This window comes from Dama dama, chromosome 10 (assembly GCF_033118175.1).
Source record: "Dama dama isolate Ldn47 chromosome 10, ASM3311817v1, whole genome shotgun sequence".
In the NCBI taxonomy this organism is placed as follows: domain Eukaryota; kingdom Metazoa; phylum Chordata; class Mammalia; order Artiodactyla; family Cervidae; genus Dama; species Dama dama.
The window spans coordinates 10,949,890-10,968,324 of NC_083690.1; the positions used below are offsets into that span (position 1 = coordinate 10,949,890).

At 49.2% G+C, this 18,435-nt stretch overlaps 1 protein-coding gene across 1 annotated transcript in view; it reads right to left on the reverse strand.

The window, feature by feature from the left end:
• The window catches only part of TEKT5 (tektin 5), a 47,028-nt gene that overhangs the window by 14,523 nt on the left and 14,070 nt on the right, over positions 1-18,435 (reverse strand). Inside the window, exon 5 of the mRNA XM_061153959.1 lies at positions 16,639-16,861. Within this exon, the coding sequence (XP_061009942.1) occupies positions 16,639-16,861 (223 nt within the window). The remainder of the gene's footprint in view (positions 1-16,638; positions 16,862-18,435) is intronic.

The following is an 18,435-nucleotide window of genomic DNA, read 5'->3' on the forward strand; positions in this document are numbered from 1 at the left end:
AAAGCTGGAACTCAGTTGGGAAGGATAGTCCCCAGGCCCTAGACTGAGAAAGGGGTAGTTCTAAGCCTCCCATGTGCCAGGCATAGGGGGCAAGGGAGGCAGGTCCCTTCAGCTCACTGAGTCTCTCTGCAGTCACACAGATCTAGGTTCAAACACCAGCTCCGGCTCTTTCCCACTGTGTGCCCTTCAACAAGTCGCTTACCCTCTCTGTGCCGTATGTATTCGTCTATTCAGTATCCACTGAGCCTCTTCACTAAGTAGCCCCGTCTATGGGGCCAGACATTGTCCGGGGCACTTGTTCTATTTTTGTTGTTGCTTAGTTGCTAAGTCGTGTCCGACCCTTTGCGACCCCATGGACTATAGTGGACTGTAGCCTGCCGGGCTCCTCTGTCCATAGGATTTCCCAGGCAAGAATACTGTGAATGTGAAGCGAAAGTGAAAGTCACTCAGTCGTGTCTGACTCTTTGTGACCCCATGGACTGTATAGTCCATGGAATTCTCCAGGCCAGAAAGCTGGAGTGGGTAGCCAGTCCCCTTCTCCAGGGGATCTTCCCAACCCAGGGATTGAACCCAGGTCTCCCACATTGCAGGTGGATTCTTTACCAATTGAGCCACCAGGGAAGGCCAGAATACTGTATTGGGTTGTCATTTCCTTCTCCAGGGGATCTTCCCAACCCAGGGATAGAACCCCACATCTTCTGCTTGGCAGGCAGATTCTTTACCATGGAGTCACCTGGGAAACCCATGCTTTTATTATCATGCTATAAAGTTAGCATAAAAATAATAACAAATAACCCACCAGGTTACCGTGCAGATTAAATGAGATACTGTATATAAAATGCTTAGTCCAGTGCAGGCACGTGCCATGAGGCTGTCCTTCCTGCCCACCCTACACCCAGCTCCCATCCTGCAGTGTTCAGTCCCTTAAAAGATTTTTCCTTGGGGATAATTGTTGTGTTGTTTAATGTCAGACAATAGGAAACTCAGAGTTTGTCTCTGCAGGCAACTTCAGTCCCCTCAGACCTCCAGTCCAGGGCTCAAATTCCATCAACTCACTTATTAGGGTGTAAGGGATCAAGGCAGGGGTTGCCTGCGCAGTGGGGGAGGAGTGTCCTCTTTCTCAGCTTCTATAAAGTGGCTCCGGGAGGGTCGGCTCCGAGTAGAAGGTGGGTCAATCCCCCAACCCCCAAACCCCCAGCCCCACCTGAGGAACCAAAGAGCTTTTTGTTAACAACACCCCTCTACCTTCCCAACGCCCCCCTCTCCTCCCCACCCCCCGCCCCGGCTCCAGACAGATTCCCAGCCACAGGGGCCTCCTTGCAGGGTAAGAGTCCTGGGCAGGAAGTCAGGAGACTGGGGTTCCATCCAAGCCCTAACACAAACCAGCTGTGGAACTCACACCTCACTCAGAGCCCTGGGCTGTGGGGGCCCCCATTTCCTTATCCAGCAAATGGGGGCTCAAGACCTGTCTCCCTCACTGCTTAGGGCATTCCAAGTGCTCCTGGACCACGTTCAAGCTCTAATCCATCACCCATCACCTCCGCGCGCCTGGAGCCACGTCCTCTGAGAGCCAGTCTGAGAGCTGTTGCTAATAGCTGCAGGTGTGGCTGTGTGTGTGCACATAAGTGTATGTGTGGGTGTGAGTCTGTGATTTTGTTTTTAAGTTTTCAAGTCAACCACCCTCGGGTGGCTGGGAGTCCCAGTACATAGCCTTCTGGAGCACCTTGAAGATGCTGTAGACAGGGGACACATTTTTCTCTAAAGCGCTGGGTGGTAGATATTTTAGATTTTAGGAGACACATAGTTTCTGTCACCACAGCTCAACTCAGCCAAAGCAGTGCACAACTAACCCTGGACAATATAGAAATGTATGGGATCTGTGTTCCAATAAAACTTTATTTACAAAAACAGTCATGGGAGGGGCAGATTTGGCCCCAGGGCTGCTAGTTTGATGGGCTTCCCAGGTGGCTCAGTGGGTAAAGAATCCGCCTGTCAATGCAGGAGATGCAGGATTGATCCTTGGGTTGGGAAGATCCCCTGGAGAAGCAACCCGCTCCAGTATTCTTGCCTGGAGAAGCCCATGAACAAGGAGCCTGGTGGGCTACAGTCCATGGGGTCTCAAAGAGTCAGACATGACTGAGTATGCACGTAGGCTGTAGCTCATCACAGAGGAAGCCCTGATCTCTCTGTGTGTGTCACACACAAGGCTGCTGCTCTTTCAAGGTTTCCCACGTTCAGAGAGTAATTTCTCTAACAGCTTTGCTACTCAAGGGGTGGTCTGTGGACCAGCACGGCTGAACTTGGAGCACTTGTCATAAATGCAGCGTCTCAGACCCCACCCCAGACCTCCCAAGGTGCCACGCATTTTAACAAAATGCTGAGGTGATCACATGCACAGTAAAGTTTTAAAGCAGAAGAACATGGTCGGGTTTGTTTGAGGCAAATCTCTCCGGGTGCCGTTAGGAGGGTGGGCAGAGAGGACAAAGCTGGGAAGATGATGGCCAGTGAGGAACTGATGGCCAGTGAGAAGCAGGAGGGTCCACACCGAGTCCAGGTGGAGAGACGCAGAGGGAACAAGGTCACAAGAGGATACGAAGGGCAAGATGTGGCGCGCCGTAATGGTCAGGGTGTGCCGAGGGAGGAAGCACCAGCCCTAAAATCAGAAGGCTGCTGTTCAAAGGCCAGCACCACAGCACCGAGCACATGGCCTTGGCAAATGGCCAAACCTCTCTGGGCCTCAGTTTCCCCATCTGTATAATGGAGACAATAACAATATCTACCTCAGAGGGTGACTGCGAGGATTAATTTAGGTACCCTTTGCCAAGCACAATGGCTGCCACCTAACAAGCACTCCATAGACCTCAGCACTTTCTATCCCTCCACTCATCCATTCATATATCCATCTATGTACCCATCCATCCATCCATCCATATATCCACCTACGTACCCATCTATCCAGCCATCCATGTGTCCATCCATGTCTACCTATCTTCTACCTTTTATCCTTTCTTTTAAAAAATATTTATTTATTTGGCCGTGCCAGGTCTTATTTGTGGCATGCGGCATGTGGGATCTAGTTCCCTCACCAGGGATCAAACCCGGCCCCCTGCACTGGGAGCGCAGAGTCTTAGCCACTGACCACGAGGGAATTTCCCTCCTTTCTTTTTTTTTAAAAGTCAAACCTTAATGCCAGGAGACCAAGGCTTCTCAGTCTTGGCGCTATTGACCTTTGGGGCAGGGTTATTCTGTTTTTCTGTGCTGCTTCCCTCTTCACTGTAGGGTGTTTAACTGCATCCCTGGTCTCCACCCACTGGGTGCCAATAGCAGCCCCTCCCAAGTCATAACGACCAAAAATGTCTCCAAAGATTGTCAGATGTTCCCTGGTATAAAACTGTCCCATTGGAGAGCACTGATCTAGATATTATTATTGTTGTTGTTGTTGTTGTTAGGCTGTGTTGGTGGGAGCAGGGAAGATGCTCACACTGACTTAAAGAATAAACTCTGGAGCAGAACACCTAGATTCAAATCCTGACTGCCATTTACTAGCTGCAGTGGGTAAGGGCTTTAGGAAAACATTTGTCCTCAGTTTCCTCATCTGTAAAATGGGGCTAAAAGTAATCCCTTCTTCACAGGGTTGTTGGCAACCCACTCCAGTATTCTTGTCTGGGAAATTTCATGGACAAGGGAGCCAGGTGGGCTCTAGTCCATGGGGTTGCAAAGAGCCAGATATGACTGAGCTTACGCGTGCACGCGTGCGCGCACACACACACACACACACACACACACACACACACACGGGGTTGTAAGAGGGAAAATGAGTTAACGTTAGAAAAGCACGTTAGCTGCACGGAGTGAGGTTAATATGCATCTTGTGATGGTGAGTTTTTTCTTTCACCTTCTACTTGCAACAGGATGACAAACTAGATGATGATCATCCACATTCAGACCTTGTGAGGGACCAGCTGACGGCTAGCCCCAGTCCTAGGCTTGGGGAAACGATGAAGTCCTGGCTGGAAATGGTCTCTGGCCCCAAATGGCAAGGTATGTCCTCGCTAGGCGTGCCTAGGACGAAACCAACCTCAGCTCAGTGGAAAAGTGCTCTGATGTTCCTGGCTGGAACAGAAATCCACCCAAGGGCTTTGAAAGGGGGGACGCTTTTGGCAGTGGTGTTGGTCATTTCAAAATATCTGCCTGCATCTTGTGTCAGCAGACAAAGCCTCCAGGGCCGGGAAATTATTTTTGATGTGAAGGGGAAAAAAGGCAGATTGAGCAGTTCCAGCCGGCTTTGGGCTTCTGCATGCTTTGTGCAACCTTGCAAATTTATTGTTTTCCAAATTGCATGCAGCCAAGGGGTTTCCAAGGAGATGCCTGACTCAGTGCAGCTTCAGAAGGCAGAAAGCAGCTTCGAATCCCGTTTCTGGTCAAATGGTGGAAGACTTTCAACTGCAGCTGAGCCCAGGGGCAAGAGCTAGTGGAGGAGGGCTCCAGAGGGACTTGGCCAGAAATGCAAGTCATGAAAGAGCCAGAGCGGCGAGTCTCAAATTCGGCCCACTTGATGTTTGGGGCCACAACTTCTTTGCTGGGAGGGTGGACTGTCTTATGCATCAACACGTTTATCGGCATCCCTGGATTCTACCCACTATTTGTGTCTGTTAGTAGCATCCTGCCCCCTTCCCCCTCCACATGGCAGGTTGTAACAACCAAAATGTCTCCAGACGTTGGCAAATGCCACTGGGGAGTAAATTCAGCCAGGGTGAGAATTACTACTCTGAGGAGAGATGTTGAGTCAACCCTACTCACAGTTGTTTCTGTCCAGAGGCGGCCAGCTGCCTTCAGACAATGCCAGGCCAGTACACGTACCAGCTGCTCAGAGGTCATCTGGGGTCAGGTGTCCTGAAAGTCCTGGAGGGGCGGGGGCTCCTTGCTAGAGAGGACACTTGTATGATTCTGTGAAAATTCGTGGGCATCCAGTGTCTCAGGCCCTCGAGCATCTTCTTGATGCTTATCACAATTTTCATTAATGATGTTTTTACTATTTTTAAAAATATTTATTTATTTGGCTTCACTGGGTCTTAGTCGCAGTACTCAAATTCTTAGTCTTGGCTTGTGGGATCTAGTTCCCAGACTGAACCCAGGCCCCCTGCATTGGGAACCCGGAGTCTTAGCCACTGGACCACCATGAAAGTTCCTACTTATTTTTTTAAAAATTGGTCTCTCCCACTGGAACATAAGGCTTCGCTGGTGGTGCAGTGGTAAAGAATCCACTTGCCAATGCAGGAAATGCAGGAGACATGGGTTCAATCCCTAGGTCTGGAAGATCCCCTGGAGAAGGAAATGACAACTTATACCAGTATTCTTGCCTGGGAAATTCCATGGATGGAGGAGCCCGGCAGGCTACAATTTCTGGGGTAGCAAAAGAGTCGGACACGACTTAGTGACTAAACAACAACAAACTAGAACATAAGCTCCGCCGAAGGCAGGGCCCATTGGACCCCATGCTCCTAACTCAGAGTCTAGCACACCGGATGTGCTTTTAGTAAATACTGGGTTAGCCAAAAAGTTCATCCGGGATTTTCTGCAAGATGCTAATGAACTTTTTAGCTAAACCAATACCTCTCAGGGAGAGAGGGTTGGATTAGCAAACACTTATTGCACATTTGCACCTGGCAGGCACACTTGAGAGGACTGGTGAAAACTTGAATGTCTGGACCCCAGTGTTTCTGAGTCAGAATGTCCAGGGTGGGACCCAAGGATGTGCACTTCCTTCTAACAAGTTCCCAGATGATACTGATGCAGTTGGTTCAGGACCACACCTTGAGAACCACTGGTCTGAATGCTGATTCTTTCATTCTCAACCTTGGCTGGGGAGATTAAAAGGTTGGATGCCCAGGCCTCATCCCAACCAATCATGTCACAATCCCTAGAGATGCGGGTGATTCCAATGTGCGAGTGTTGAGAATTGCTCAGCTGTATCTTTTCTTGGGCAAACTCGGGGAGACAGTTAGGGACTGGGAGGCCTGGCATGCTGCAGTCCATGGGGTCACAAAGAGCTGGACATGACTTAGCAACTAAACAACAACAATCTTTTTTCATCCTCGAAGGATTATTCCTCTCTCAGAGATTAGGCAGCTGAGACTCAGAAGAGTTAGTTACTTTACCAGATGCAACCCCGGTCTTTTGATCCCAGAGGCCATATCCTTTCAGTGTGCTTGTCCCTCCCTGATCAGCACAGGTTATAGATCAGTCTACAGGTTTGTTTGTTTTGCCGTTTTTACAGTTAATAGTCACTGAGCACTTATGAAGTGACCAGTGTGGATGTTCTTATACTCAGAGCAAACATTTGCCAACCATTATTGCTCCCATTTGACTGAGACGCAGAGAGGTAGGCCACATAGTCAGGAAGTGCTGGAGCCAGAAGTGAACCCAACCATCTTCACAGCACTGTGGGGGCTCACGTGTGGGAGAAGCATGTGGAGATGGAAGGGGAGTCGGGACCGGGAGGAGGCAAGCCCATGTGAAAGCCAGGAGTGGAGGTGAGGCTGGGCAGCGGGTCCCAAGAAGGCAAGGAGCTGAGGACCCAAAGAGGGAGAAGTCACAACTTGGAAGAAACTCAGAGAATGCTGGGACACACCCATACCCAGGAGGTGCCCAGGTAGCCCTCTGCCTCCTCTGGGCTGCATCTTACTGTCTCCTTGTCTCATCAGTAACCAATCCCAGGGATTGCCCTGCCCACGGCTTCCAGTCAAAGCATATGATTGGCTAATACCAACTGCAAAGTGCAGTGGTAGCTTCCCTGAGCATCATTGGTTCGCAAAGTGAGCTCAAAGCAACCTCATTAGTACCATCCCCAGCTCCAGCCCTGGCCGTGCTGACCTTGCTCATTTCCCCCCACTCTCCTGTCTGGTCCCTCCAGCTTTCTGCATTGTTGGCTACCTTCCCAGCTCTGGACCTTGGCTCTGTTTTCCTGATTCCAGCAGCATCTCTCTCTCAGTGGCACAGTGTCACCGTGAACAGATAACCAGTGGACATGGCACCCCCTCCATCACCTCACCATTTGGCACAGCCTTCAGAACCACCTATATCTGAGCTCTCATTGACCCCTTCCTGCTGGGTGCCCCCAGGCATACCCCCCACCCCACAAAAAAAACAGTGATGAGACCTGAGCCCACATGACACCAGGGAACCATTGATTCCTGCTGGTACTAAGGCAAGCATCATGCAGAGACCTGCTGCACATGGGGCTTTTCCTGACAGCTGCCTCACCATATCTACATACGCACAAGGGCTCAAAGGCTCGCTAGTGTCCAACTCTGTGCCACCCCGTGGACTGGAGCCCACCAGGCTCCTCTCTCCAGGGGATTCTCCAGGCAAGAATAATGGAGTGGGTTGCCATTCCCTCCTCCAGGGGATCTTCCCCACCCAAGGATCCAACCTGCATCTCTTGTGTCTCTTGCATTGGCAGGTGAATTTTTTACCACTGCACCACCTGGAAAGCCCCTAATTATTTAATCTATTTCTTCAAATCAATGCCCTTTTCAGCCTTGAACACATGTATTTGAAATGGCATCTTTATAGTATTGCCATATGTAGAAAGGGATTCCTTGGTAACTCAGCTGGTAAAGAATACTCCTACAATGCAGGAGACCCTAGTTCGATCCCTGGGTCAGGAAGATTCGCTGGAGAAGGGATAGGCTACCCACTCCAGTATTCTTGGGCTTCCCTGGTGGCTCAGCTGGTAAAGAATCCGCCTGCAATAAGGGAGACCTGGATTTGATCCCTGGGTTGGGAAGATTCCATGGAGAATACAATGGCTACCCACTCCAGTATTCTGGCCTGGAGAATTCCATGGACTCTATAGTCCACGGGGTCACAAAGAGTCAGACACAACTGAGCGATTTTCACATATGTAGAAAATGAGTATCTCCTACCATAGATAGTGGGTCCCATCGTGGTAGAGAAGATGGGAAAAGACCTTAATTTCAAAGGGTCAGTGCAGCCTGAGACTTGAGGTTTGCCTGGAAAGGGAGATTCCCAAAAAAAAGAGAGATGGCAAAGACAGACGAGGGTCACATCAAGCCCCATTGCCCGACACTGTTGGAAGGACCGATGGAGGGAACTTGAAACAAGAACGCTCTCAGTAGACGCGATGGTCTTTAAGGCCTGGCCCGTTCACTCCTCACCAGCCTGTCCACCGAGGCACGGGGGCAAGCAGGCCAGCTCCCCAGGACTTGTGCTTGGTCAGTTTTGGAAACGAGCTGTCAGGAGCTTGGCTGCCGGCTCTGGTGCTGGAAGGGATCCGACTGCTTGAGAAGCACAAAAGCGTTTCCCACTCCGCCATGGGGTACAAGCCTCGCTTTTTTTTTTTTTTCGGTCCACAAACAGAGGGGCTGGCGGCAGGCACTGGGGCCCTCAGATGGCGACTGCAGGCCCTCACCCCTGTAGACAGCGCACACCCTACTGCCCCCCACCCTCCCGGGGGAGGAGAGGGTCTGCTGGTGTTAATGACCTCTTGGAAGTCAAAACCCCAGAGAAACTTCAGAGTGAAAGCAGAAACCTTTCAAGGTGAAAACTCAGAGCCCCTGTGTTCTCTACAGTCCTTTCCAGGCCTGGCTGCTTTCTTGCATTTCCTCCGATGTACAGAGCAGATGTGGAAAAAGATGGGAAAAATGGAAAGAGTTTCAGATTTTATTTTCTTGGGCTCCAAAATCACTTCACACAGTGACTGCAGCCATGAAATTAAAAGACACTTGCTACTTGGAAGAAAAGTTATGACAAACCTAGACGGCATATTAAAAAGCAGAGACATCACTTTGCCAACAAAGGTCTGTATAGTCAAAGCTACGGTTTTTCTCGTAGTCATGTATGGTTGTGAGAATTGGACCATAAGAAAGGCTGAGCACCAAAGAATTAATGCTTTGGAAGTGTGATGTTGGAGAAGATTCTTGACAGTCCCTTGGACAGCAAGGAGATCAAACCAATCAATCCTAAAGGAAATCAACCCTGAATATTCATTTGAAAGACTGACGCTGAAGCTGCAGCTCCAGTACTTTGGCCACAAGATGCGAAGAGCCTACTCAGTGGAAAAGACCCTGATGCTGGGGAAGACTGAGGGTAAGAGGAGAAGAGAGCTGTTGATGAATATTAGGGTTGTTGTGGTGTATCGATATGATACATACCAGGGGTAATACCTATCAATACAATACAGTATCCATTCAAGACATATAAGATTCAGGAATAAGAAGGAACAAACTAGGGATCTCAACTATGCTGAATGGAAAAACCTAATGAAAAAGAGTGGATAGGATATGGTGCCCTTTATGTAATTATTCTGGAAAAAGCAAACTAGTTTGTAGTGACAGAAAGCAGGTCAGTGGTTGTGTTGGGAATGGGGGGTGAGGGGTCAGGAGGGAGAGATGACAAGGGGCACAAGGAAATCTTTTTGTATGTTCACTACCTTGCTTGAGGTGGCAGCTTCATGACATATATGTATCAAAGCGTCTTATATGCTACACTTGAAATATATTCAGTTAATTACATGTCAAGTAAAAATAGAGCTGTTAAAAGAAAAATGTGAGGGTCCAAATAATATGTGGGCCAAGTTTAACCCCTAGACTACAAGTATTTATCCTCTGATTTAAAATCCCCTCCAGGGACTTCTCTGGTGGTCCAGTGGTTAAGATTTCACTTTCTCGTGCAGGGAGCATGAAGGTTCGATCCTTGGTCAGGGAGCTAAGATTCCACATGCCTCATGGTCAAAAAATCAAAACGTAAAACAGAAGCAATATTGTGACACATTCAGTGAAGACTTTAAAAATGGTCTACATTAAAAAAAAAAAAAATCTTAAAAAAAAAAAGAAAAACCACTCCATCTGCATTTACTTAGACTTCATCAGGCACCATGCATTTTGGGAGGCACTGCGATTGCAAAGATGTGGTGAGAAATTCCCATGATGGTAGTGGTGCAGAGGGGCCTGGCCAAGGTGCAGATGGTGACCCAGGGACACTGGCAGAGACAGCGGGTCACCTGTATTCTTGAGTTAAACTGTCAAGGTTTCCTGAAGAATCTAAAGCAGTTGAACTTTTTCTCTCTGTAAATCTAGTCAGCCTATTGAAGGATTGAATGCCTTCTCAACAAGCTGCCAGCCCATCAGTTGGCAACATCAAAAGCAAGCAGAGCACTTAGGAGGCCACAGGATGGTCCAGGCAAGAGATGATGGAGGCTCAGGTCAGAGCAGAAGCAGAGGAAGAGGGGGGAGTGATGAGCTTCTGAAATTTGAACCAACAGGATTTACTGATGGAGAGGATGGGGGCGTGGGAAAGAAAGAGAGGCATCCAGGTGGACTCCGAGATTCGGGATTGAGCCCTGGAAGCTTCTAGAAGCATCTGAAAGTGAGAGCTACCAACTGAGATGGGGGAAGGGGCTCCAGGTGGAGGAGAGAACAGGAAAGTTCCCAGCTGGAAAGCTGGCCCCTCCTGTTTGCTACAGGAAAGCCTCCATCCAAGGGAGTGGGGGGAGGTGGGTGCAGTGAGGGTAGGGGGAAGGGAGGTAGAGGGGGGAGGCTCTTGAGCAGAAGCAGAGAAATCTGATTTATCTCTCTGACAGCCACTCAAGGCTAAGCTTCTGCCTTATCCTGACTCCCCAGCTCCTAATACCATTTGCTCCCACCACATTAGTAATCAAGATGGAAAATGATATTTTAATTCAAGGGCATGCATCTCGGAGGGGTGGCAGAAGCCCCAGAGGGACATATACATCTGCAAAAACCCAGGAAGATCTGTGTGGGGCTGAGCCGGCCTGAACCGGCTGGATCCCTCCAGGGAGGAACGGCTGGGCTTGGCTCGGAAGCTTGGAAGTAAAATGCAATTAGAGAAAATCTGATTAGAACAGGATGACTGCGCCTTGCCTCTTGGAAGGATTTGGTTCCCCAATATTTTTGAGTCTGTAAGAGAGAGGGAGGAGGGAGGAGTGAGACAAGAGAAGCAGACAGCTCAGAGTTGTCAAGGTCAAATTGCTCTACAACCTACACTCTTGCCTGCTTCTCACCAGCAGCACTGAGGACCCTGGAGGTTGCTCACAATGCAGATTCTCAGGCTCGACTCCAGACCTTCTTGTTCAGGATCTGCACTTCGATGCAATCCCTAAGTAACATGGGTGATTACAGCACAGAAAATAATAGTTGAGACACAAGTCTATTTTGCTCTCCTCCAAGAGTCAGGGGCTTCACCTGTAGCACTAGTGGTAAAGAACCCGCTTGTCAATACAGGAGACATAAGAGACACGGGTTCAATCCTTGGGTTGGGAAGATCCCCTGGAGGAGGGCAACGCAACCCACTCCAGTATTCTTGCCTGGAAAACCCCATGGACAGAGGAGCCTGGTGGGCTACGGTCTATGAGGTTGCAAAGAGTTGGGCATGAACAAAGGGACTTATCACACACGCAAGAGTCAGGCTTTCACCCACCATCTTTACCACTATCGGCATATCCCCTCACATCATTTGTAACATGGTTAACAATCTTTTAAAGTAAATTGTCTTTGTAAAACAATTTTTTAAATGTATTTGTTTAAAAATAAAACGTTACATCACTATTATCGGTGGAAAATCGGCATCATTTGCCGTAACAGAAATGACCATAAAAATGCAAGAACAAGATGAGAGCAGAAGCGTGTAATTTAAACTCTGGGTACAGCTTCCCGCCCAAAGGACTCAGCCTGAGGTCCACTCCCTCTGCTTCAAAGGGAGATCAGTTGGAGTTAAAGAGCTGAGGAAGGCATTCTAGCATCCAATCAAGGCTTTCCTCTTGAGAGCGTCACAAGGATTAAAGGGGACTTCCCTGATGGCCCAGTGGTTAGGAATCTGCCTTCCAATGGAGGGGACAGGGGTTCCATCCCTGGCCTGGGAACTAAGATCCCACATGCCGAGACAGCAATGAAGCCCGTGCCGCAACTAGAGAAGCCTGTGCACCTCAGTGAAGAGCCCACACGCTGCAGGGGAGGCCCAGCACAGACAAAATGTTAAGGAGGAAACCCTTTCTCACTATGTGACTGAGCGATACTAATGCTGTGCCCTTGCAAACACACCCTCTGTCATTTCCCCTGCTGGGACATCACGCCCACAACTGCAGAACAAGACATCACGCCCACAACTGCGGAACAAGAGCTGCAGAACAAGAAGCAGCACTTCTGCGCCCATGCCTCCCTGCCCCCAGGTCCCTGTATCTTTCCCCCAACGTTGAGTCTCCCTCTAAAGGGCACCTTGGATTGGGTAATCTGGAGACAAGCCCCTCCTATGACCACGCCCCTTCCCTGGCCACGCCCCCCGAGCCTGGTTCTCAGGAGCCGTCAGTTAGTCCTCAAAAGCAGCAGCAACTCACTCTGTGACCATCAACTGCTTCAGCTCAAAGAGGTCACCCGCCGTTCTTTAAGCAGTGGTCAGTATGACTGGATAACACCTCAAGGCCCCAAAGTGTGAGGACCCAGGACAAGGCCTGGGGTGTGGCCTTGGGGATAGACCCCCATGATCATGTAGACATGTAGATCATGTAGACAGCTAAGGCTGTCTACACAGCCCTAAGCACTGGGACATTCAAAATCTGCTTAGGGAACTGGGTATGTCTGGTTTTTCAAAGTGAATTCCTATGACCACCTGGTCAATAATCGCTTTGCAGCACAGAAAAAGATAGTGTGTGCTTAGTCAGTCAGTCGTGTCCAAGACTCTTTGCAGCCCCATGGACTGTGGCCCACCAGGCTCCTCTGTCCAGGGGATTCTCCAGGCAAGAATACTGGAGTGGGTTGCCATTCCCTTCTCCAGGGGATCTTTCCGACCCAGGGATTGAACCCTCCTACAATTGCAAGTGGGTTCTTTACCATCTGAGCCACCAGGGAAGCTCCATAAGGATGGGGGGTAGAATTTTCTGGAAATGCCTCTTGCCAAGGGGATTCAAGCCAAGCTCAACAATTAACAGCTAAAATTTTACGGAGAATGTTTCAAATCCTCCAGCTAAAGCAAACTGTTTGAAATAATAAATATATTTATGTTTATTATTAAATATATATTTATGCAATATATTTATCTGTATTACATCAACTTTTTCCTTTATTATCTTAGAAACACACTATGTGAGATGGTCACTAACCAGAAGACAAGTCAAATGTTGTGTCACGTTAGGGTCTGGTGTATTTCAAATTAAAACAAAAAAAAAAATAGTGAAAGTGTTAGTCACCCAGTCGTGTCTGACTCTGTATGACCCCATGGACTGTAGCTGGCCAGGCTCCTCTGTCCATGGGATTTTACAGGCGAGAATGAGTACTGACTTGTTTGCAAAGCAACTGGTGATTAAATAATGATGATTAATAAAAATCCACTTGGTAGCAAAAACTAATCAGCAGTGATGAGGCTGTTAGTAATCATTGAAAACTTCCCTGGAGATATGTGGAAAGGGAAAATGTTTGCTCCCTACCCTCACCCAAAAGATCCCTTTTTCTTTATCAATAATAGTATCGATTTTATTAATTAAATAGATTAATAAACACTTCTATTGAGTGTTTACTGTGTGCCAAGCGCGTTCTAAGGGCTCCATAAAGATCAACTCACTAATCCTCACACTGTCGGCATCAGACAGGAATCCTTACCCCCAGTTTCACAGATGAGAAACCAGTTGCCATGACCCAACTTAATCCCAAGTCACCTTCAGGCCTCAGACTCATGTGGTAAAACATGACAATGAACTGTATTTGATCCACTACAGGAAATGCCAAATTAAAGAAATCGCTTGCACAACAGCCCCAAAGTAGAAGCCATCCAAGCATCCATCAAGCAATGAATGGATACACGGTATATACATCCATGCAATATCATTCAGCTTCACAAAGGATATTCTGATACAGTCTACAACACAGATGAACCTTAAAGACATTGTGCTAAGTGAAATAAGCCAGACACAAAAGGACAAATATCGTATGATTCTACTTACCTAAAGTACCTGGTCAATTCATAGATACAGAAAGTGGAATTGGTGATCGCCAGGGGAAAGGGAAGGGGATGGGGGGGGGGGGGGGTCATTGTTTAATGGACACAGAGTTTAAACACAGGGTTCTTTATACTTTGGGAAGATGACAAATGTTCTAGAGATGGATAGTGGTGATGTTTGCATCATGTGAAGATACGTAACATGATGGAAAGCGTTAGTTGCTCAGTCGTGTCTGACTGCAACCCTCTGGACTGTAGCCCACCAGGCTCCTCTGTCCATGGGGATTCTCCAGGCAAGAATACTAGAGTGGGTTGTCATGCCCTCCTCCAGGGAATCTTCCTGACCCAGGGATTGAACCCGGGTCTCCTGCATGGCAGGCAGATTCTTTACCATCTGAGCCACCAGGGAAGCCCAACATGACAGAACTATACGCTTAATAGTGGTTGCTCTGAACCGAATGTCTGTGTCCCCCCAGATTCAGATGTTGACACCTAACCCCCATTGTGACAGTATAAGTGGAGTAGTCTGTGGGAAGTGATTAGGGCAGCAGTAGCCTCATAATGGGAGTAGGGCCCTTCTGAAAGAGGTCAGGCAGCTCCACACCTCTCTGCCATGTGAGGACACAGGGAGGGGACAGTATCCAAGAACCAAGAAGCGAGTTCCCACCAGACACCACACCTTCCAGGGCCTCGATCCCAGACTTCTCAGTCCTCAGAAGGCTGAGAAATAAATTTCTGTTGTTTATAAGTCACCCAGGCTATGGTATTTTTGTTATAGCAGTGCAAAGGGACTAAGACAATGGCAAATGCTTTGTTGTATATATTTTATCGCAATAATAGACTGACTTTTCAAGGAAGGAAGGAAGAAGGAAGAAAGAAAAGGGAAGGAAGAAAGGAAGGAAAGAATGAATCCGCATGACCTCCTGTGTCTTCCCCTCCCTCTGACCTCATCCCACCTGCATCATCTTGGGAACACTTGCCCCCACCCCAGTCCTTCAGTTGCCTAACTCCCTATCCATCTGTTCTTGATGTAACTGCGACAACTGCCTGTCTGATCTACCTGAAGTAAGGACCCCAGGAGATCTCTGGCGAATCCCCTTGCTTCTTCTCTCATTAACACTTATTACAACCTTGCAATTATTTTAGAGAATCTTCTGTTTTATGGGCTTCCCTGGTGGCTCAAATGGTAAAGAATCTGCCTCCAATACCAGAGACCTGGGTTCGATCCCTGGGTTGGGAAGATCCCCTCGAGAAGGGAATGGCTACCCACTCCAGTATTCTTGTCTGGAGAATCCCATGGATAGAAGAGCCTGGCAGGCTGCAGTCCATGGGGTCACAAAGAGTCAGACACGACTGAGCAACTAACACTGGGCCTTTCTGGTAGTTCAGCTGGTAAAGACTCTCCCCGTAAGGCAGGAGAGTCTGGTTCGATTCCTGGGCCGGGAAGATCCCCTGGAGAAGGAATAGACTATCCAGTCCAGAATGCTTGGGCTTTCCCTGGTGGCTCAGACAGTAAAGAATCCACTTGCAATTCAGGAGACCTGGATTTGATCCCCTGGAGGAGGGCATGACAACCCACTCCGGTATTCTTGCCTCGAGAGTTCCATGGACGGAGGAGCTTGGCAGGCTACAGTCCACAGGGTTACAAGGAGTCAGACATGACTTAGTGACTAAGCATAGCACTCCATACCCCACCCAAAGGGTGGCCTATTTGGGTGGGCTTAGAGTGCCCCCATAATATCCATTAAACCCCGCCTGCAGATCACTAAACCTCACCAAGCATATATACAATAAAAAGGGGTACTGTTTGCAAGTTCAGGTTCACGGCTAGTCCCCTGCCTCCCCGCCCCCCGCCCCCAACCAGACTGTCATCGCTAAGCCCTTACTGTGTATAAATTTGGCGGCCAGCACTGCTCCCCATTGCAGCTACATAAGCCCCTGAAGATGGGCGCCAGGGGACTGTTCGTGTGGCTCCTCTTCTCATTCCAGTCCCTAGCACAGCATCCGGTACCCAGTAGGTGCTCTAAATTGAGCAGAGAGGATAGATTCCATGCAGCAGAGCTTCCCCCAGGGCTGGGAAACAGCATGGTGGTTCAGATGCAGGAGAGGGAAGGGGGCATGTCCGTGAGGGAACAGCAGAGGATTGAGGCAGGAGTAGGCTATCCTTGTGTCTCCTCCAAATCAAAAAGCACCCCACCCCTCCACCAGGGTGCCCTTGAAGCCTTTGAAGGTCAAGAGGTTACATTTCTTAAGATGTTGATGTGGTTACATTTCTTAAGATGTTGATGTGACATTTCTTAAGATCTTAAGATCGGCTCAGACCCGTTTCCTGGGGGTCCGGCATTGACAACCATTCTCACTGGTCACGCTCAGCCACGTGGCCCTCAGATAGACTGAAGGACCCTGGGGGCCATCAACAACCTCTTTGGGTGCTGCTATGACAGCCAGGCCAAGCTCCATCATCTAGTAAGCAAGGAAGATTTACCCACAGGATGCTGGCGTCTCCCCAGGAAGCTCACAGCCTCCGCCCCCTTTTGGGTGAACAGGCTCATAAACCGTGGACCACTGCAGCAGCAACCAGAAGCCGCTGAGACCCAGGAGCGGGGGAGGGGACGCACGTGGTGAGGTCCTGGCAGCGTGGACAACGATCCTCCCGGGCATCTCGCTTACCTTAGCCAACTGCGTCTGCAGCTTGTTTTTCACCTCTGTCTCCTCGGCGATGCGAGCGTTGAAGGCCAGGTTGGTGTTGATGAACTGCCTCCACAGCTGGTCTGCCAACACATCGAAGAGGTTCTGTGCCTCCTCCCGCAGCCGGATGGAGTTGGCCCGCATGTTCTGCGAGTGCCGGATGTTGTCGTTACTGAATTTGGCCCACGTCTCAGGTACAGAAATCCTAGGAGAGGCAGGAGAGAGAATTTACCAGGCGAGGAGGATGGTGGGGCGGGGGGAGGTCTGCAGCAGGCTTGGAGATCGCTGCATCCGGGGTTTCTCAGCCTTGGTGTTCTGACATTTGGGTCAGGATAATTCTCTGTTGGGGCTTCCCTGGTGGCCTAGTGGTAAAGAACCCACCTGCCCGTGCAGGTAGACGTAAGAGACTCGGGTTCAATCCCTGGGTTGGGAAGATCCCCTGGAGGAGGGCATGGCAACCCACTCCAGTATCCTTGCCTGGAGAATCCCACGGACAGAGGAGCCTGGCAGGCTACAGTCCATAGGGTCATACAGAGTTGGACACAGCGACTTAGCACACACTCATGCAATTCTTTGTTGGGGTGGGGAGGATGGGCTGTCTTCTGCCCTGTAGGGGGTTTAATAGCATCCCTGGCCTCTAACCACTAGGTAGATGCAGGGAGTAATGCTTCTCTCCTTGTGACAGTCAAAAAATGTCTGTAGACGTTACCAAATATTCCTTGGAGGAGGGGGAACAGTGAGCCCTAGCTGAGCCCCTGAGCTGATCCAAACCCCTCATTTACAGATAAGGTGACTACAGGCTGGCTGGTTTCCCGAAAAGGCACTTGGTGAATTGCAGGAGTGGAGAGATCCCCTGGACGGGCTCTTTTCTTTAACCTTCCCTCTTTCTCCACCAAAAACACAGATTCAGGCCAAGAAGGGGACATCAGGCATGTTGCTGGCTGAAGGGTCCCTTCCGTTCACGGATGAGCCTGTGGCCACGCTACTTGTACTGACTTATTCACTCAGCAAATGTTCTCCGAACACCTATCACATGCCAAGACTTTTCCTAGTCACTTGGGATAGAGCGGGTGACATCCTCATCCTCATGGTGATGAATTTCCAGGGGAGAGAGACAGACAATAAATTCAGAAGATGTTTACACCTGGTGTTACATTCTGTGAAGGAATTTAGAAGCAGAATGAGGAAGAGAGACAAGTGGAGTGGGTCATTATGTGTCAGTCAAGGTCATAAAAGGAAATAGATGGAATTTATACTCAGAGAACACTGAGAGACTCATAGATTAGCGAGTGCACAAAGTTGTCACCACCCCAGCTGTGAAAGGAGAAGGGAGGGAGCCATGGAGAATAAATCCCCAACATCCTTCTTCTTCATCTCCTGCTGGTGACCCTCTTATTGGCTGAACCCCGCTGGGAACCAGATGGCAAAGACCCGGGAAAGGCAGTTTGTAGAGGGCAAACTCCTCTATTGGACTCACACCAGGGCAGCTAGAGAATGGATCTGGAAGGACGAATAGAGCTCAGGCGACATTAGAAAGGGCAGGCTGGGAAGGCTTCTTGGAGGCGGTGACGTATAAGGGATTCAGTTTAGGGAGGAGAAAGTTCTTCCTGGTTGAGTATGTAAATCCATGCAGTAAGTTTTCTCCTCTGGGAAGCCTTTGAGAAATAGACACACATACACATGTTCCTTTAAGCTGACTTCAGTCCCCGGGTAAACCAGATTAGATACATTTTTGAGGTCTTTTCTAGCCGGGAAGTCTCCAGTTCTTAAAATAAAGCA